The sequence below is a fragment of the Anguilla rostrata genome, chromosome 3 (assembly GCF_018555375.3).
Source record: "Anguilla rostrata isolate EN2019 chromosome 3, ASM1855537v3, whole genome shotgun sequence".
Lineage (NCBI taxonomy): Eukaryota > Metazoa > Chordata > Actinopteri > Anguilliformes > Anguillidae > Anguilla > Anguilla rostrata.
Window position 1 is genome coordinate 15,561,132 of NC_057935.1, and position 21,815 is coordinate 15,582,946.

General features: G+C 42.5%; 1 protein-coding gene across 3 annotated transcripts in view; it reads right to left on the reverse strand.

The window, feature by feature from the left end:
• unc5a (unc-5 netrin receptor A) overlaps window positions 1-18,841 on the reverse strand; it is a 191,573-nt gene extending 172,732 nt beyond the window's left edge. Inside the window, exons 1-2 of one of the 3 annotated variants that reach the window (XM_064326453.1) lie at window positions 18,464-18,841; window positions 18,253-18,314 (exon numbers count right to left, since the gene is read on the reverse strand). In XM_064326453.1, the coding sequence (XP_064182523.1) occupies window positions 18,253-18,298 (46 nt within the window). In that variant the 5' untranslated portion in view covers window positions 18,299-18,314; window positions 18,464-18,841. Of the gene's footprint in view, window positions 1-18,252 lie in introns of all 3 variants that reach the window. The other 2 variants (XM_064326451.1, XM_064326452.1) reach the window with 2 other exon arrangements.
• Window positions 18,842-21,815: the final 2,974 nt, after the last annotated feature.

Below are 21,815 nucleotides of genomic sequence, written 5' to 3' on the forward strand. Positions count from 1 at the left end.
TTAATTAAGAACTCGGCTCATACACAAAAGCCAGCATACAGGGAGCATTGGCAGGCTTGGGACTGACTTTAGACAATGTGCTAATGCACACTGGTTAATGGCCAATATTATGCTCGTGCATGCACTTGCATAAAATGTGTAATCCCTGTCTTACACACACTCACTCACTCATGCACACTCACACACACACATATTAATATAGCAATCATTGTACAATACACAGAATAACAGTACAGGAAAGATTGGATCTGGATGGATCTGTTATGGCTCAGAGTGCGGGTAATCCGATTCATGTTAATCAAATTGTAATTCTGCTGGATATAAGAGAAATGTAACCGCTCAATCCCAGAGATATGCCAGCAGTGACGATCCCACACTTCAATAACAATAAGAGGATTTTTATATAGACTTATTTTTTTGGTAACGAGGGGCAGCCAGCTGTTCTGCATTCCCCTCTGGGGTTGCGGTTGGGGGGGGTAGGGTATAGGGAGTGGGGCTTGGGCTGGGCGGTGGAGGAGTGTTGGCTCGACTTGACTACTTTCCTCGATCCCGGTGATCTGAACTGTAATGAAGGGGAGAGGTGGCAGGGTCTTCTTCACCCAAATCCCTTCCAGGGCATTTGTACCTGACTGGGCTTCCGCACGGCCTGACAGCCTCCAAGGGCTCTCCTACTGAAGAACAGCTCATGGCTCTGTGATTCTCCGTGCGTGAACGTCCAGCGTTCTACTACAATCATTCACACACGCTCATGGACAGAGAGCAGGAACACATTCGGTGGGGAAGTCTTGGGCTCCATTCAAAGAAAGACAGAGGATGGAAAAAGGACAAAGGTGCCGCAACTGTCACTGCAAGGTGCCCCACTGACACATGGCTTCAACCAGCACGCATACGCACACACATGCGCACGCGCGGACACACACGCACACACCCGCGCACACGCAGCCCCCCTGAAGTACAACCAGGTTCCTTCAAGGTCATTCTGAGATAGCGCAGCAAGATTCTGCTCTTTTGTCCCCACTATTGCATCTAGTGCTCTGCTCTGAGCAAATCACACGCATTTACAAACACGAAGCGCGAATGCATTCATATTAATGAAACAGTGTTATTCTCTGTTTAGAGGCAGACAATCTTGTTTCAGATTTTAGAACCCCCTAATGTGTGGCACCAAAGAATCTTTCCAGGTCAGCACACTGCTGGCTGTCGCTTCAATCTGTAAAAATCCACAGCAATTTGGCTTAATGATTTCGGCAGATTAAAACAGAGGTCACATATTGTGCACGCCAAGGCTTCTCAATCTGATAAAAAGGTTCACGTGGTCAGCGCTAAAATTCTGTATGCTTCCCCCTGGTGACAGGGGAGGGGGGCGCGGGGGTGGATGGGGGGGGAGGGGTGGGGGAGCTTGGGAAATTGCAACCTTATCCAAGGTCCCCCCTCCTCATAAACAGCTACCCCATTCTGAGGCACTACTCGCATTTAGCTGACCCAGGAGACTCACAGAGCAGCCAGAGACTGACCCCCCAGGCTTCCTATTGACCTGTCAATTCTCTTCACCCCCACCCTTCCAGAAGACACATTTTTGACCTCACTAAAAAACTCACATGCAACCATCCAATGTATATATATATATATATATATATATATATCTCAAGTAAATATCAAATATAGATAGCCATATATATGTGTGTATATATATATATATATATATATACATATATATATATATATATATATATAATTAAAAGAGCAAAACAATTAAATGTGAAATGTAGCACGTTTGATGCTCCCTCAAGTGCAAGATAAGTCCGGGCCCATCTGAAGCTGTAACCGTACACCACGCAAAGCAGTCTCCGCGAGCGCCGTTTATTTTATAGTCTTCTGCGGCTCGTTGTAAAGCAATATAGAAATCAGAGGAACAACAACTCCCAGAGTGCCATTACACGACGTCCCTTCCTCCTTTTATCTGGCTTTTCCTTGATGCGAGGAACGCGAGCCCGCGCCTTTGTGGCGGGAATTACCACCGCGAGGCCGCTCTGTCTGCAACGGAAATGCCCTCACCTTTTCTTTTTTTTTCCTCCTTTCTTTCGTTCAATGGCTACACCGCCAGATATCAATTAATTTTTGATGGCCGACATATCCGCAGCTGGGAAGCAAAGCAAACTTTAGAGAGTGTGCTGAAGAGGGAGGCGAGGGGGAACGAGGCTGCATAGATTAGAGCCTACAGTACGGTATATCCTTCAGAAAAGCACAAGGAGTAGAGATAGGGGCTTTGAAATCAGTGCGATAACTCCTGGGTCCTCCCCCCCTCCTCCATATGGATGCTCAGCTTATTTTGCTTTTGTTCCTCTTTGTCCTTGAGAAGTTGGTGGAACACGATATCATCAGAAAGGTGGTCATGCATAAGATGAGCAGCGTGAGAATGATGAAATGTGCTGGCTGTTTCTTCTGATGTCACACTTTCTAGTCTCAGAAATTACATGTTGCTTTTAAAGGATATTTTATTATACCTTTGTACACGTACGCAAACACCCAGAAGCTAACATTTCCTCTGTGCACCCGACAATATAAAAAATTATAACAATATGATTATTTTACACTTTTGATTATGAAAGTGAAATCAGAGTTTTATTTTTTGCATGAAACCTTTTTTAATAGTAGTTTGTCGGAAAATATTTTAATATAGAGCACCCATCAAGTTCAATCAAGAACAAAAACAAAGAATGACCCGCTGGTGGAAATTATTATTATTATTCGTGTTTGTCAGGAACATGACATAACCGTACGTGCTCCTAACTTCATCTCCGCTCTCCGTTAGGAACCCGCAACGGCTTCGACAAACCGCCGTACTGCCGCCATGTTCGTCACGGCAGATCCACCTCCGGCAAAGACGTTTTAAAGATCAAATAAAGTGTAAATGTCAGTTTCCGTGTTTTACTTGAATCTCGAAGCTGGGAAAAAGATCAAAACGGGCGTGTGATATTTATGTGTTATTACTGGATAGAAGAAAATATTACGGTAGAGAGCCTGCCTTCAAATAAAGCGTTGCATGAGACAAGTGTGATATAAGTGACATTTCTAATCCTGTAAGCTTATGGGCAGGCAGTGGGGATGTGGGGGTTGTTGCAATTCAAAAATTCAGAGAGGAAGTTTCTTTAAATGATAAGCAAAAAAATTCCTACTGGCAAGAAATACACAGCAACTGGATACTGCTATTTTCATGGTAATTGCAAAAATCTGGGGATATAAACAGGTGCAAGGTATTTAAATGTTATTGAAATGTGTTATTTTATTATTTTTTATGTTATGTTATTAATCTGAACGCAAAAGCACAAAGACAGAATGTGATACAAGTAACATTTTAATGCTGTGGGTGAACAGACCGGAGAGGTCGGTGATTATTTCACACCAAGTGAGTAGAAAAATTTTAAATATGCATAGCACACACACTTTCAGAAAGTCTACTGAACTGGCACTGGAGAATCAATCAATCTTAGTCACATAGATGTTGTATTTTAGAGAGCTTCGCCCACACGTGCCCTTTGAAGTGTGTGTGGGCATTAAAGTCTGTCACCCAAAAAGGAGCCATCTTTCATGGTGTCACCAAAAACCCAGCCATCGACAGAATCCGTGGGAAAACTTCAAAGCCTTTTTTTTTCATTTTTAAATTTCCCTTCAATAAAATAATCTGTAAAAAGAAACAATTAGGCTTTGGCTTGGGCTAAAACTATGAGAAATGAAAAAGATAAGCACGTGACAGATGTGATAGATGTGATGCTATGGCCAGCCGCATGCCTTCCTCGGGACTGATGGGAACACCTTTGAAGGGCATTGATTGGTTTGTCAGCAGGTAGCGCTGGGGGCTCAGCATATGGCTAACATGAAGCCGCGAGCACAACTGCCCATGCGCTCAGCTGCACGGGGGCTAAGCTGCAGGCATGTCATTGTGAAAGTGAGACTGAACTAAATAAATACCATTTAGTGTACATGCTAATTGGCTGATTAAAAAAAGAGAGGCTTCTTATTATATACACACACCTAGGCAACACAAATGTATGTTTGTCCTGCCAAGAGTGCAAATTGAAATTGAAAAACGGAATCAGAAAGAGTGAGAAAAAGAGGCATGAAAAAGAGGATGTGTGTGTGTGTGTGTGTGCGTGTGTGTATGTGTGTGTGCGTGCGTGCCTGAGTAGGAAAGAGAGACAGAGCGCAAAAAAGAGGTGAAAGAGACAGCGCTACGGGTGATGGCGAGATAGAGGGGGGGAGGGAGAAACAGGCCGAGTTTACACACCCTCATACAGCTTGATGATAAGGCTTAATAAAACCCGCCCTTGGTGCCAATGCGCGGGCACTGACAGGCCCAGATACACTGACCGATGGCCCATAAAGCGCTATGGTGGGGGGGGAGTCCGGGGGACGGCGGGGAAGCTCGGCTGTCGTTAAGGCCGACTGGGCGAGGCTCGGCGGAGATGCTGAAGCAGCAACAAAGCCCTGCGTCCGCGCCGCCCGTTCGCGTTCCGCGCCACTCCGCCCCTCCCGCCGTCCCGTCCGAAGAGCCGTCCCTCTCGCCGCCCGTTGGTCAGGGACGGCCGAGAGAGGCCGCGCGCCGCCGCGTCGTTCGGGGCCCGGCCTTCCGGGCCCGCCCCGGCTAAATAAGAAAGATGAGGCTTCGGCTGTCGGCCGAGGAGGCGCGCGGCGTAACTCTCCGCCGGAGCCCGCCTCTCTCCCCCCAATAAATCTTTCAATTTGAGTCGGACGCCGCGCCCGCCCGACGTAACTCAAAAAACCAAACTGCGGAATCAAATCTCTGGCGGCCGCGCGTCGCCACCTTCACGAGACGGCGAGGGATGAGGGGCAAAAACGGAGGTGTCAGCGAAAATGTTTTATTGTTTGAGGGAGAGGAAGAGAGCTAGAGAGAATGGGGGGGGCAGAGAAAGAAGAATGGAGAGAGGAAAACAGGTTGACAGGAAAACAGGAGGATGAGCATTTCTTAAGATTAGGGAAAGGAAGTGTGAAGTTAGAGTGACTGAGAGGCGCAACGGGGGAAACGACACGAAAATGGCCAATAAGCCGACACCCCTGCTGCCTATCGCAGAGAATACTGAGGTGCAGGGAGAGCCGTGTCCCACGGAAACAACCCCCCAGTGTCCTCCACTCTTCAGCATCGGCACCCCAGCTCCTACTCAAGCAATTTCAACCCATCAAAGACAAAAAAGGCAAGATCTCAGAATCATTGAAACGGAAAAGCAAATTCCGTCCTTCTTTCCCACGCATAGCAGCTCGGTTATGGGAACGCTGCAGCATATCTTCGCTGGGTCGGGCTGAAATCAGCCACAGCATCTGGTCACATGATCGCCCAGAGCTGAAGGAACACTGATATAATTAAGTATGAGACAGAAATAACAATAGGAGTAGGAACTAAGGAAGGAAGGGGGGGAACAAATCTCTCGTGACTATTAAACTGATCATAATTCATGAGAGACGCAGACCACTGCCACAGTAACTTCAGCACGCCAGCGTTCTCCCGGTGCAGAATGTGCAGAGCGGACATGTTCAATCAGTCATCAGTGGAAGTTGCTGTTATTTTCATTCCCTCTTTTCCTGGCTCTCTTTGATCCCCTCCTTTTCTATTGAAGTGGATTGGATTCCTGTGACCTTTAGGGAAGACTTAAGAGAACGAATCGATCACATGAGCAGATCTCATAAGCAGAGGGCTTTGAACGCGCCTGCTGCCGGACATCGATTCCATCTTCCATCAAATGAATGAGTGAATGAATTCATTAATAAAATAAATAAAAATAAATATACAGTGCATTGCATACGTGTTTGAGGCTAAAAGGGGTTATAGTGCAGACTGCTGGCTTTAATTTGAGTGTATTTACATCCATATCAGATGATCAGTGTTGGAATTACAAGACTTTAAATACATAGTCCCCGCATTTTAGGAGAACAAAGGTAATTGGACAATTGGTAGCTCAGCTCTTTCTTGGTCAGCTGTGGTTCTTTGCATCATTAGCACATGCACAAGATGGCTAACAAAATGTCTGGAGTTGATTCTAGGTGTGCATTTGGACTGTGTTTCTGTTGTCTCTCAATGCGAGAGGACTATATAAGCGTCAATGCCAAAAAAGCAGGCTACCACGAGTCTTTAAAATCCGAAAGAATCAGTCGGAAACAAAGCCAAAATATTTTTGTGCTAAAATCAATCTGCTAGGAAGCAGGAAGCAGGTAAGCTCAGCAATAGAAAACAACCTGGTAAACGACAGGAGACAAATGTAGTGGACGATCGAAGAAGATCTTGAATTGTAAAGAAAACTTCTTTTAAACTGTCTAACAGATAAAGACCGTTTTCCGGGGTGTAGGTATAGATGCATCAAAGACTACCATAAACAGAAGACAACACCAGCATAACACCGGAGGGTTTACAGCAAGATGCACATCACTGGAAAGAAAGGAACTGCTCATGATCCACAGCACCACTCCCCATCTGTGAAACATGGTGAACGTAGGATTATGGCTTGCTTGGACATATATGGCTGCCGCTGGAACTTGCTCACTTGTCTATATTGACAGCAAATAGATGACAGTTTGGAATGTACAAAATAATACATATCTGCTAAGAACTAATCAAATAGCTCATACTTTCCTTGGTGCGTGGTTACTTTGCAGCATAGGCAATGCCAAAGTAACAAATGCTGAGGTGATCTTTCAGGGCATGATATGCTGTTGACTAGAGAGCGACTTATAAGCTCAATGCAACATGAGGGTCAAGTTTAAATCGAAAGACAAAACAAAGCAAATATGCAAGATCAATCTCGAAAGGAGGCAGGTAGCCACATAGTAAGGAACCGCTGTAACACAGGGGAAATGTAGGGATTCGAATCTGAGTAAGAAACTGCTTTTAAAACTTTAACATGATGCTTTGGTATATAAACCAAGCTCTATAAATGGAAACAAGTAAAGTGTAAGAAAGAAACTGGAATCCAACTGATAGAGCTCTTGCAACAAGCTGAAGAATGAATGTAAACTAAAATGCCCCAGAAACAAACAGAAACTGAAGATGGCTGTAGTACAGGCCTGGCTGAGCATCACCAAGAAGAATACCCAGGGTCTGGTCACTTCTATGGGTTGAAGACTTCGGGCAGTCATTGAAGACAATTAATTTGCAATCAAATACTGAATATGATGATTATTTCAGTTTATGTAAATTTCTGTCCACTTACTTTTGGTCCACTAAAATATGGGAAAATGTATAAAAAAGGCTGTTATGCCTACCCTCAAATTAAATTGACATGATGGCACTTTAACCTCATATTCAGTGTTTCAGTTCAAATACAGTGTGCTGGAGCAAAAGAAACACAAATACTTATTCACTGCGCTCACAAACACACTCAAACACGCACACACACGCACACAGGCATGCACACACACACACGCATATATAATCCTTTGAAAGTCATTGGTTTTATTTGCTTTTTTATTGTTTTTACTAGGTTAGTGTAAAGCACTTTGATCTTGTTGCCTGAAAGTGCCCCAATAATAAGTTTATTATTATTACCACAAATCTGACAAAGGAGCCCGGATATACACGCATGCTGTCAGGGGAAAAATAAAGGCCCCGCCCTCCGGATTGAATTTTCCGCTTTATTCAGACGTGGGGAAAGCAGAAAGGGTTACAGACAGAGATAGCATCACACTACAGAATGCGTCATGGCCAGAAATGGAACCCCACATGGGGCAGCTCTGATATGGGCTGAGAAGGGGGCCCTACAGACAGCTCCATACAATCTCCCCGGGCCAGTTCTCCAGTCCAGTAGTTTATTGTCAAGTCGGCGTTGAATCGAGAGGTCTTTAGAGTACAGTAAAAGTACAATTAAAATGCAGCATAAACAGTAATTACAACTGTAAATCTAGCCCAATTGAACTACAGCCAAATGTACCCCGCCCCCCAATCAAATAGGGAATTTACAGATTAAAGCAAATCAATGGGCTAAATATATTCTGTCACAGAAAAATGCAGTTTTGATATGCAAAAGCAGAAAAATGAAGACATTCCTAGGAATGATTGTTTGTGCATATACACCTATAATAAAAATCTCCAAAATGAGGTAAATAGAGCAGTTAACGGCATGAGCGTAGTATGATTTAGTTCACTGTTACAGAGACATCTGCATACAGGACTGTCTCAGTTTTAGAGTCATGCATGCTTTGGGTCATCCGATTCATAAGAATGTCTCTTCCGAGGCAAAGATTGTTGTTCAGGTGAGGAGATTAATTTGACTGTCCCTTTCGCTGTTGCCTGTAGTTGTGTAAGGCTTTGTGATTCAGCAACCGTTCTGATGCAAAATAAAGCTTTTTTTTTTGTACGGGAATCTCACCATCAGAGCCCCATGTCATGCTCTGACACTCCGTGCAGACCCAACTCTCTCTGATCTACAGTTACAGTTTTCTACATGGCGAGGTGGCCTACATTTATGGTCCCGGTGACTGCAATGAAGGCTTCCTTGGAAGCACAGCAAACCACTGACATATCAAGTTTTGGCATTTAGCACTCTTATCCAGATCAAACAGTGCTTTTACACACAAGCCATTTACAGGCAGATATTTTACTGAAGCAATTCAAGTACCTTGCCGAAGGGTACAAAGGTAGCATCATGGCCGGGAATTGAACCCGCAACCATTGCGATACGAGCCCAGTTTCACAGGCATTGCACTGCACTGCCACCCATTACCCCTGCCCAGCCTCAAACCCCAAAATAGCTTGCCGAATGCTATAAGCTAAAAAGATGCTAAATGGACAAGAAATACACAGGCTTAGCTCTATAAAATATGCTTTCTGTTTTCCAGTCTGGTTTTCAGAGGCAGAATTCACTCTCGTTTTTATAGTGTCAAACAATGCTATTAACACTGAATTTTAAAAGAAATCTAATTTAAAAATAAACAACTGCTGTAGCTGCCAGGGAAAACTCGAGTTAAGTTCATTTTTGAATACGAGGAGAATGGCAGAGATTATTTCATATTCATTACTTCAGCTCATTTGTCTCGGCATGCCGTTTTCATCAAACATGACACCTACAGCCAGTGGTGTTCCAGTTAGTTATGTATTGAAGTAAGTAAAGTATATTGTTCTTATGTGTTTTTTTTTTTTTTTTTGGGTGGGGGGGGTGGGCTGTACACCTGGGATTCTGCTTCCTATAATGCCTGCAAGCAATTTGCATTGTGTCACTCTATCTTTTACGCACACTTAGGCTGCTTGATGTATCTGCAGTAATTACACCGCAGAAGCGGATGCCCTAGTCGTGGCTCCATGGCAACGGTGCCAGGTATGGCAGGTGTTGAAGTCCCGAAGTAAAAGTGCTGCTGGAGTCCACGATTCGTCAACAGAGGGCCAGGAGGTCGCTTTGCCAGGGAAGTCGATGCATTTGTGAACAGCTGTAATGGTTGTGTTTGCTTCACAACAAATCCATCAGTATCTGTTACAGTTTTCTGTTCTTTCCACTTTCCTCTTTCTAAACAACCTGCAACTAAAGTTTATTTCATCCAGTTTTCCAAACAGATTTTCTGCCTCTTTACAGCATTGGGACTTTGGATAAAAGCGCTATATAAATGCAGTCCATTTACCATTTACCATTTGGTGTAAATAAACACACAGAGGTCCTGGTGGTTTGTGTTATTAAGAATCCTTTTAAGCGTCCTTTAAGATATATACAACAATGTAGATGTTTTTTTTTTTAATGGCAATAACTCCAGAAAAAAAGAAAAAAAAAAGAATCGATCTTCGATGCGGAAAAATTAGCATTCCAAAATACATTGTTGCAATATTCTCCAACAGGACCACCAACATGGCAGCAGCAGACATAGTGGAAAAGTGACTGGTCATTTGTTCAAGTTTTTCTCCTTTATGAATCCTCATTACAGTATGTTTAATAAACGATGTGTGTCAGTTAAAGACAAGATGTTTTATCATTCGGCAATGGATTAAGAAATTTCATTATGAGATTTCGGGCGCGATTCATCACCGAGGCCATTGTTTCACTCCAGAGGTTGCAGACGGGTGATTAAAAACAAAGCGCTGTTAGCAAGATAGATGTTTACCGCAACATGAATGAGTGTGGGCAAGGAAAGCGCTGCGAGTAATTATTTTAGCATATTAAATCAACATGTAAAATTCTCCTCTCCGTCGTATGCCATCCTGCCTGGGATAAATCATCCAGGATCCCTAAATGCATAACTGCCGCGTTTCTCTCCCACCCTCCAAATCCACCGAACGCCCCCCTGGAACTGTCCAATTCTCATTCCCTCCTCCCCTTCGGTTCCCACCTTCCTGATCCACCCACTCGGGCCTCCACTGCCCCGCAAAAACAGAGCAGGGCTAGTCAATTATGGTTGAGACATCGCAGTATTTCTACTTACTGGAGCCAAATAGAAGTAGACTAGTCATATGAGCAAATAAAGCTGCTTAGTTTTGCTTTGGCACGGACCGTCTAATTCCCCCGCGGTAACTCCACTCACATTCATTCAATTGAAACCCAGCTATGGCTTCTCCTTTCACGTGAAGTTTGGCACTAGGCCTCTTGCACAAAAAAATAGCTTCACACACTGTAACAAGCAGATAGATAAAATGATACCAACAGCCAAGAACTGGGAATCATGAAATCATTGTGTGGTCCACCAGAACATCAGATATGGCACAATCTGATATCTATACAACACAACGCAGCTCAACACATCCCAACACAGCACAATTCAGCATATTAGCAATAGCTGGGTTTGATGTAGCAAAAAAAGGACAATTTCCCGGGGGATGTCCGACTTCGCAGCACCAGGCCCCCAGCTGTGGCCGCCACGCAGGGAAGGAAATCAAAGCACTCAGTGCTCCAGGACCCCGAAAAATGACCTAAATTGGATAATATTCACAGGAGGAGCCAGACAGAGGTTTGCCACCACTGCAGCGCCCCTCCTGACTCCTGCTGGGGCCAGAGGTTCCCCCCCGCATTTACCCCCTCCGCCCCCAGCACCCTGTCCCGTCCGCTCGGTCTCCATCACTCCGTCTCTCCATCTCCGGGCCAGTTTGCCGAGGAGAGAGGGGACGGACGTATTCCGCCGTGTGGAAGATGGGGAGCATCAGCGTTTGTCATAACACAGAGAGTGCAGGGGGAGAAGCAGTCAAACCTGACCAGCGTCAGAGAGCAGCCCGTCTGCCCTTCACCAACTCACACCGATTCCCATTTTCAAACGAGACAAGGCGAGAAAATTAACAGCATTCGACAAAAAGAAAGGTCAGAACCAAACAAACAGTTCAAAGAAGCAAACAATAGCGGAGTCACTGAAAAGGAGATGAATTGTTGGGAAAACTAATGTACGAAAGAAAAGAAATCCTATAATGAGGTACCAGTTTCCATCGATTTTATTATTGTTAATCACACCAAGTGAGAATTAGCCACATTTTTTAAAAAAAGAAAGGAAAATAAGGCAGCACAGTAAGTTGGAATTGGTTACTGATAATAGATACAGATGTATTTTGACGTCACTTTCAGGAAAATGTTCCAGACTTTTGAACCAACCCCATTCCCAAACCATTTGTATCGCAAATAATTTTACTGTGCCGTGATGCCCTCTTCACTCGCACAAAAGGTGGACACTGTGGCAGGTTCCATCACAACTTTAAGAGGTGAACGGTGCCTTAATAACGGTCCTCCCACCCACAAACAAAGCAGATGAAATGTGGAAGTAAATGCATGCATCAAAGCGAGAAAGTGTGTGGAAATGATAATTGCTAGGGTCTCTGACTGCCTTCCGTTCTGACACATCAATGCATGACAAAAATCCTAAATCACAACTTGATCTCTGGAGAATAGAATCCCCTCAAATCATTTTTTCATTTTGGTTTTTATTTCCTTCACTGCATAATTTCTCTCTCTCTCTTGTTGCTCTCATCATGCTAATTCACTGCGTTGGTACCAAGGGTAAAACATAAAGGAAATCAATTTATGTTAAATTCCTCACACACAGTATAGAGCTCATCTCTGCATGCATCTTTGGAATTCATTGCTCACAACAGAGAGGAACTGAATCGGGTTTTCTTTCTCTTTCTTTTCTTGTCAAATTAGCACTGCTTCATGTGAACGACCTTGCCCTGAAAATACGCAGAAATAATTTGCCATTCATTAGCAATGGGACAGAAAAAGACGTGATTCCAAAAGTCTTTTTAAACCGGGAGGCAAATTGTACTATTTTCCTCCAATAAATTAGACTAATTTAAACCTTTCTTCTTCCATACCTGATTCTTTTGTGACTTAATGGTGCGAAAAAAGTCCAAGAAGAATAAAGCTTTGTCAGGGACAATACCATAGCCTGATTCCAGTCAAACACTTTAAGACACGCACGCAATCTCGGTTGAGATTAGGCACTTACTACAGAAATACAGTTTCTACAGTATTTATGTTCTTCTCAGTTGCCCTTTTCCAGAGTAACATAAAGGTGACAAACTATCCATTTTCTAAAGCTGGATGTTTACAGAAGCAATTCAGTTTGAGTGCCTTACTCAAGCATACAGGGACACAACTAAGAATCAAACCTACGGCCTGGTTATAAGCCCAGTTCCTTAAATTGACTACCAGTGCCACCCCATAGTAAAATACAATCATTCTGTGTTGCGGGAAGTGGGAGCATCAAAAAAATTACATTAGTGGTGCATCTGTAATTTTGAAATGTGGAGTATTCACACACACACCTTCAGTATAAAGTCCCAACAGCACAATAATAATAATAATAGTAATAATAGTAATAATAATAATAATAATAATAATAATAATAATAATGTTTGGGACATATTATTGTTCTGTAAATTAAGGTAGTCATGTTTAGTCATTTGTTGTATATCCATTACAATGCAATGACTTATTGAGGTCTGTGAGCCACAGACATCACCGAGCGCCGAGTATCTTCTCTGGCGATGCTCTGCCAGGGCTGTGCGGCAGCCATCTTCAGCTATTGCTTGTTTAGGGGGCTAGCTGCCTCAAATTTTCTCTTCTACATTTGAAACACATGTTCAATTGGATTCAGATCGGGTGAGTACCTTAGCCATGAAGAATATTTGTTTTAGCTTTGAAAAACTACTTTGTTGCTTTAGCAGTATGTTTGGGACCATTGTCTAGCTGTAGGATGAAGCACCATCCAATGAGTTTGGAGGCATTTCCTTTAAAATGAGCAGTCAGGATGGTCCTACACCTTCAGAATTAATACTGCTGCTGCTCTGAGCAGTTACATCATCAGTGAAGGCAAAAGAGCTAGTACCTGTGGCAGTCATACTGTTTAACAGATGGGGGGGGGCATGCTTTGGATCTTGGGCAGTTCATTTTGGCCTCCACACTTTGTGTTTGCCATCATTTTGATACAAGTCATCTCATTTGTCCACAATACTTTTTTTTTTTACAGAACTCTGCAGGCTCTTTTAGGTACTTAGCAAACAATATGACAATAAAACTGGCCATCCTGTTTTTGAGGCTAATTAGTGGTTTGAATCTTGCAGCGTAGCCTCTATAGTTGGATCTATGAAGTCTTATGTGGACAGTAGTCACTGACACATCCATACCTGCCTCCTGAATAGTGTCTCTGATCTGTTGAACAGATCAGTGGTTTGGGGTTTTTTCTACATTATGGTGAGAATTTTTCGATCTATTTTGGCCTACCAGGCGATTACTGAGCTCACCTGGGTTCTCTTTCTTCTAAATGGTGTTCTAAACAGTTGATTTTATGAAGCCTAACGTTTGGCCTCTGTCTCTGACTGTTTTTTTCATAATGAAAGCCTGACATTTGGCCTATGTTTTTCTTTTTTCAAGCCCCATAATGGGTTCCATGCCTTTCATTAGCGCAACTCTGGTCCTAATTTTGCAGGTAATAAAAAGCCTAGAATCAAGACTAAATGCTGAAAGCTCTCTTATACCTGCACTAAGGAAACAATTGAACACACCTGACTAATTAGAAACACCTGTGAAGCCATTTGTCCCAAACAATATGGTGCCCTGAAACGGGGAGGACTAAGTATAAACTCGGCTGTAATTTCTAAATTGTGGAACCAAAATATACAAACATGCAGTTTAATAAAAGCTGAGTATCTGCACTTTAATCACACAAATTATTTGATTACAAACCTAAAATCATGGAGTACGAAGTCAAATGAAGAAAAGATTTGTCTTTGTCCCAAACAATATGTAGCTCACCATGTATGTGTGTGTGTGCATATATATATATATACATGCACACACACCCATTATATATATGCACACACATTATATGTATATAGTTTTTGAGTTCTGGATGATGATTGCCTGAATGTATCATTCCAAGGCCCAGATGGCTCACACAAATGCACTCTCATTCATTCATGCACACACGCACACGCACATACAAAGAGTCATTGACTACTGCACACTCCCTGACCTGCTGAAGCACAATGATCGAGGACAAACATGCACAAAAAATGTACATGCTTATTCGCAGAGAGAGAGAGAGACGCGTGCACACACACGCACAAGCGCACGCACACACACACACACACACACACACACACACAGTGGTCCTTTGTGTCCTTTCTGCATACACGTCTCTCCTGTATTAGCTTGCCATTGCTGATTCTGCAGGAGACGGAGGAAGAAAGCATTCCAGTGTTCCAGAGCGGCTTCCATCGGCTCTAATGCAGAGTGACTGGATTATCTTTTGAGGTCTTTATTTTTTAGCTGAATTCCTTTCCTCAGTGAAGGCAAGCAGGCTCTGATATCCGTGACCATCCGGGCTGGGGCTTACCCCTCCACGCAGTGCACCACTGTGGTCTCATTTCAGCTTGGCCTCCATCCCTGATGCTAAAGGATATGTTTCTTCTCCATGTTTGTGCCACACCATACTAAAATAAAATGCACCCCTCCTCGTCCCCAACGCTATCCATTGCCTGCATCTCATTTCAATTTGGTTCACCATTAATGCATTAAATATAATAACCACTGTGTCGATACTGTAAGCTTCATATCAGATAACAGATCAAGACAAATAAAGACAAATAAACAATTAATATTGTTTTCAGTGTAATGTGCTGTTTTTTTTCTCCTGCTGAGTATTCTATAATACACCGCATTAAATAATAATAATGTAAATCTATCCAAGTCATTAAAAAAAGGTTTTAAAAAATTCACCTTGCTGAATCACCCATAAAATATAAATGTATTAATTCCAACTGTACTTTTAGGGTCTTTTGGTAAGCTGCATGTTTGCCTGTAAACAAGGTTGATTTTCTACTGTATCCATAGGGCACATGGGTACTTATCCCATCACAAAACCAAGATACATAGCAGAATTTCCTCTCCCAGTTCCAATCCACATGTTTCAGAATTACAGACAGAAAAAGCACATGTTCTTCAGGTTTCCTTTACTCACCACCTTTTGTTCATCTGGTTTCAGAATTAAATAGGATAACCAGTGCGGATAACCAGTTGAGGAAAACGTGTATTTGGTTAGTGTGGAATAAGATCTCCCTGGAGCAGGGCTGTTTATTTTATCTTAATTTATTCATAATTATTCAGTAATTAATGCAACAGAAAAGCCCCCTCAATTCATCATTGCGTGTATTTCAGAGTCCTGGGGCAAGAGCACCAATTACACGACTTTAACAAGTTAGCCCCTCTGTCCACAGCTAGGAAAAAACAGTAGGAAAAACATGTCCGATGTAAACAATGTGTGATAATTCAGCACAATTCGCCAGGCTCATCGTCAACACACACGCGGAAGCCCACCCCCACCCTCGAGTGCTTTATATTCATCCAGCAGCACAGACGTACTGCCTTTCCAAGAATGATATTCAGAGCGGTTCTTCGGATTATTCTATAATATTCTGACCAACACAGAGAAATGTTGGAGTGGTTTTACTACGTGGCCTCAGCTTTGAGCACTGATCCTACTTTATCGGGTGCGCTGATCATTTCCAGCATAATTCCACATATCATTTCCCCCCTATGGTAAAAATACAGAAGGTCAAGTTCATATTACATCTGATTTTAGTCTTTAAGGAAACCACCAGTTTCTGACTGTCAATTTTATCCAAAGGGGGGAAAAAACAGCGAGATGCACAAAGATTTTAAATTAAACACTACTCCATTTCGCCCAATAAATACCGACCTTGCATCCTCATCACTGAAATTACTAACACCTAAACAAAATAATGAAGGTAAAATTTGCATTACGTGCAACAAGAACAAAATGGTAAAAAGGGCGAATCTGAAAACATGCCACAGAGGTTTTGCAGAGGCGCACTATCAAAAACAAATAATTTACACTTAAATTAAACAATAACAACGTATGTTTTGCATTTGTTATGTTCCATACGTTTTGTTTTGATTCTTTAGAGCACAACAACATGCGCGTTTTCATATTACTGTACAAAAACAACGTAATGTTCTCCCTATTGGCTGACGGCATGATCTGCTTCTATAGCAATGTATGTCCTCGCTGTAAGTTTCACTGAAGATAGACTAGCCACAAGTCAGCCGTTGCAGTGACTGAAGGCATGAGAATACACTTATCGCGAAAACCGAAAAATCGGATCAGCTGAAACAGCACAGAAAAAGCATTATCGCAGAGAAATGTTGACATTAAGTTGCCAAAATTCAAAACGCCTGCAAAATACGAACATTATGCGTGTCTAGAAATCGAATTTTACTTCCAGGTCATCTACTTTCTTGGGGATAACATGTCTTTGACTGAAAACTAGATTACCACATTTTTTCAGGTCTACAGATGCGTGCTGTTTAGAGATTTTATAGTACAGTAAAAAATGGGCAAAGTAGTAAACCTTGCAGTGCGATTGATCATTCATAATATTGAAAGACACGATCATCAAGAGATGGTGGGGAGACATATTCAGGTTTAAGAGCTAAAAAGACACGCCTGTGAAGAACACAAAGAAAAAGTAACTCATTTAAGTTGCCGTTTGGGTTCCTCGCCATAATGTTCGCAACCGCAGCGCAACGAAGAGAGCAAACTTGCCATTCATAAGTCCGACTGTTTTGGCAGGTGCAGAGCATACGTCTCGTTCTGCTGGTGTATAGCTACGGCTCTCGCGATGGTGATAAGAAAATTAACTATATTTTTATCCATGTTTTTATGCATGCCCGCCACAATATTACTACGAACATGCGAGTGCATTCCGCCACAGTTTGTCGAGGTACTCTTAAACTGCACTTTTTATGCACCGAAAGCATGTTTCGTTTTTAGGTCATTTACATCAAGTCGTCGCTCGCTCACTCAAGACAAGTTGTCTCACACACACGCATTACCTTGGGATCAGGCGCCTACAGGTTTACCTCCATTGACAGCTAACAACCTGTCAGCGAGAAAAGATGCAGGCTACTCGATATAAACATATCTGAAATACTGCAAATGCAGTAAGGCTGTCTGACAGAGAGGGGAATACGCGTTATCGAATGCTTGATCTCGCCAGCACTGACAAATTATAGCGGAATGCAGCGCGGCGCGATCATGCGGGAGCAACTCCAAGCCCCAGCAGATTTTTCACGAGAAGGCCAAATTAAAACTATAGCTTTTCCGTTCGTCCTCACAAACGAACAGTAAGTTTTATTTACCGCGTATATTTTTCTGCTTAGAAATGTATGGTGTAAATTACTTGGTCTGATGTAAATAAACGGCGAGACACATCCATAGCCTTCTAGTCGCCTACGTCTTCACAGAACTTTACCAACGTGTGTACAAAATATGATCAGCGCTCCCGTATTCAGTGCGCACAGCAGCGGCAGATAGTCAAATGTAGCCTACAACGATGCTAATCATGGTCAGTAGGCTCCTTTGATGACAAATAAAGCTCCGCACAGCACCGCGGGTAGCAGCGGGCTCACCCTATGCGCTTAATGCTGACATAAAAAACGTTTTCGCGGCATGATCATCGTAAGGGTGTAGAATCAATTAATCAATTGTGACAAATGAGTCAATTTAATTGAAACAGACTCCATTAGATAATTCTCTATCTTAATTAAATCGGTCTTAACGAGAGATGTTTGGGGGAAAAGTGAAACTGACATTAATTTAAGAAAGTGACTTGACTTCGTAATAATGGATTGCCTCGTGTATCCCTCCATCCAAAAAACGACTCTCGAATATATTGCATAAATGAATGTATGAGCTACTGATCTTGTGTGAGCATTTACATTGATCAACTAGAGGCATTGCCAATTTAACATGTAGGATACAACTTACCGATGCAGGTAAATCCGGCGAAAAGCAGCAAGCTACGCGCGAGCATTACTCTGGACCTCCAGCTGACAAAGGAAACCAGGTAGAACACCATCGTAATTATCACCTTTCCGATTAAGTTTCAACAAAGAATGTGAACACAGCAGAAATAAGACTGGTATCTCTAGCTCGTAGGTCCAAAAAGGCAGTTCTCGCGCTCCTCAGCCAATCTTACTGCGTTGCATCTGTGCTCTTTCAACAAATACCCTCGTCCGGAACCTTGTCCATTGGTATCCCCGCTGTGCGTCTTCGTTGCTCAGAAACGGCTCATCGCAGGTGTGGTAAATACAGAAAGGCTTGCTGCGCCGTAACAGCCAGCGCTTTTTATTGGTCTAAGTAGCGATCCGCTCTGTTCTGAAGCGGAGGAGCGGCGGTCAGACTGCCTGTTCTTCTCTTATATTCTCTCTTGATTGTGAAATGCCTCCTTCGTCGGTACAAATTCCGTATGAACTGGTTTTAGCGAAGGAACATCTGCTTGTACAGCAATGCAGGAGTGGAGAGCGAGACAGAGGTAAAGCGAGCAGAGTGTCAAAACCAGGAGCGGATCACAGGCTCTCCAATGGAATGGAGCGACCTTAAGATCATTTTTAGATTTTATTTTGCTTTTTGATGAGTTTTATTTACTTTTTTATTTTTTAAAATCAGGATCACATAATATTTTATGCCTATCAGTTGCGTGTCATTGTTGATATCGTTGACGACTATGTGTTGTTTCTGTGGATCACATGAAACAAAAATATCCCATGACTCAAGTTTAATTCTGTGTGCGTTGGTCAGGTCGCACATTTCGTCAGAGGCACACTCTTCTGCTCTTGCCTACCAATCACGTCAGTTAAAGGAGAAATTAATTTCATAAACGGCTACGATAATCATTTCACCAACGCATTTCTGGACGAAAACACTCCCGTCTGTTGATGAAAACCAACGTTCGTTTTATACAGGTGAGGCTATTGGGTAGTACGATTCTAATTCGCTCGGAGGAAATCAATTTAATGTAAAATCATTAGGGATTTAACCCACCCCCAAGTCAAGGCCAGGTTCAGTCGTTTTTCTTTTCGCCTCTTTACATATTCCTGTTAATATACATTAATCAGGCCTGTTATAAAATAGTCGAAGCTGCATCAGCGGTCGTTTTTGTCTGCAAGTGACATATATGTAATGCGGTTTGATGGGAGCTGAATAGGTCTTGCCAGCTTATTTACGTCAGTATAATGCGCTTTGAAATTGGCTCTCTTACTTGGATTTTGCTCTATACCACGGCCTGGTCGTTCTAAAGCCTAGATTTCTCAATTTACAAATATGTTGCTGTCTGTATTCGAATGAAACACTGAAATGCAGGGGCGTTATCAGGCTCCGATATCAGACTCATAGTATTAGAGTACTATGAGTATGAACAGGTTCACGGTGTCAATTTGGCATTGATATGAGAGAGGCCGGTCAGACTTCCGGCTATGTGCTGGAATCAGTATAACCAAAAGTAACTTATTTATCCAGATGCTGTTGAGTTAGGAGAATGCGAATTACAAAACAGCAGTCCATTCTGACATTTTGAGAAGTGAATTTGTGAATTTAAAAACATTGCCCCAGACACAGGTCCCTGCTCACCGTGGTTACCTTGATGTTATCAGGCACACTTTGCCTCTAGCTAAAAGAAAAGGCATGATGTCAGATTTTGCCATACTTTTTTTTACTTTGCTATATAGGACAAATCAAACCTGCCTGTATCAGGTGGTTTTGTTTAATTTAATCTGTATGTCATATTTAAAACAATACTTTTTGAACACCATTGTGTTGTTATGTAGGTGAAACTTTCTATAAATTTAGAGTACTTAAAATCCCAGGATGATAAACTTATTTCCGGGCTTCAATAACTATAAATAGGTAGCCTATATCAACAGGGGATTTTAAGTACACTACATTTACAGAAAAGTTTACCTACTTAAATTTCTCATCCAGTGTATTCAAGAAATATACTCAGTAGCAGGCAAGTGCGTTGATTCGGACACAGCCCCAGAGTGCTGGCTTGGCTCTGTACCATAGACATCACCAGTACGCCTTTGGGATTGCCATCAGCAAAATGTGAGTCAGCGTTCAGAGACTGGACTCATTTACGTTACATTTAGGCAAAATGCTCTTATACAGAGCTACTTAAACATAGCAGACACAAATATGAATATGCAAGCATGCACACAGATCAACATTAAAGTGACAATACAGTAAAATGGTGACGATGAAACAAATAAGAAGATTATATATATTACACATTGCTTTCCTAAGAGGATACTCTTTCCACTGCTGGTTGTTTGCCTGACTAACATAGCCTGACATAATGCAATGTCAACAAATAAACAAATATACTTTAGGCTAAATTGCATGCAATGTTCAAAATGTTTATGCAAAGTAGCACAAAATAGCTGCTGAAAAACTTTTGTGTTATCCCCTTCTATAGATCTCCCTTAGTTGGGCTGTGGTCTGCATACAGTTAAATACTTGTTCGAATTGCATAATAATTTCTGGCAATAATTGGATTTCAGAGAGGGCAGAAACCAATGTTTACACGTCATAACTATTAATACCTGTGAGGCTGTGGAAGGAATGTGACTCCGCTGCAGACCTATTCATTTATTTTTCACCCATGTCTAAATCATTAAGCGGTTTTGTCAAATCATACACTCCCTCCTAATGATCGAAGGCAGAGTTTGCTTGCATCTCTGCACCTCTGCATCTGTTCAGCTGGCAGATTGCCTTATCCATAGCAACTTACATCCTTTACCTTTTAAGTTTAAATGGAGGCGTACAGTCCTCCAGTTAAGCTCAAACAGACATCTACTGTAGTTGGAGGAGGACCCATGAGATATAGGTTGTGCAGGCGGTCAGGGGACACCATATTAACCAATGGACTCCTGGCTGAACAGGGTCAATGGGGCACGGTGAGACACGGACATTCTGCCAACTGAAATTTTGTCTCTATGGGTGATACTAGGGCAATTATGTGCCGTCCTAGGGAGCTGCCACCTGCAGAATCTCACTGGTATAATCCAGATTCTATGTCATGTTGTGGGGCCTTTCGTTATGTTATAACAATGCCTTATCAGGACAAGTTGCCACCCATCTTTCAAGTTTTATTAAATTTATACAGCCGGATATCTGGGAAACTCAGCTACCTGCTCAATCTTATGATGACATCCGACGACCTGACTTTAGACATTTTGGGCTCCGATCTCTGACTTTGGTCCCTTACCATTTTAGCCAGATTATCTGTTCTCTTAATGCTGATGCCCTCTCCTCATGCTCCTGTATCTAGCTCTTTGTGTTCTCATTGCACCGGAAGTAAGAGAAGCTGGGTCGAGGTTTTTGTTCATAAAACAAACTGTGGTGCAGTAACCACCAGCAGGGGTAATCGTCTCAAGGGCGTTGGGCCTCTGGTCATCAGCTTCCCATCAGTGCCTGTCCCTTAAAGAAGAAATAAACAAATAAATAAATGGTTGAAAGCTCAAATAAACAGCAGAGCAAAACAATCAATCAGT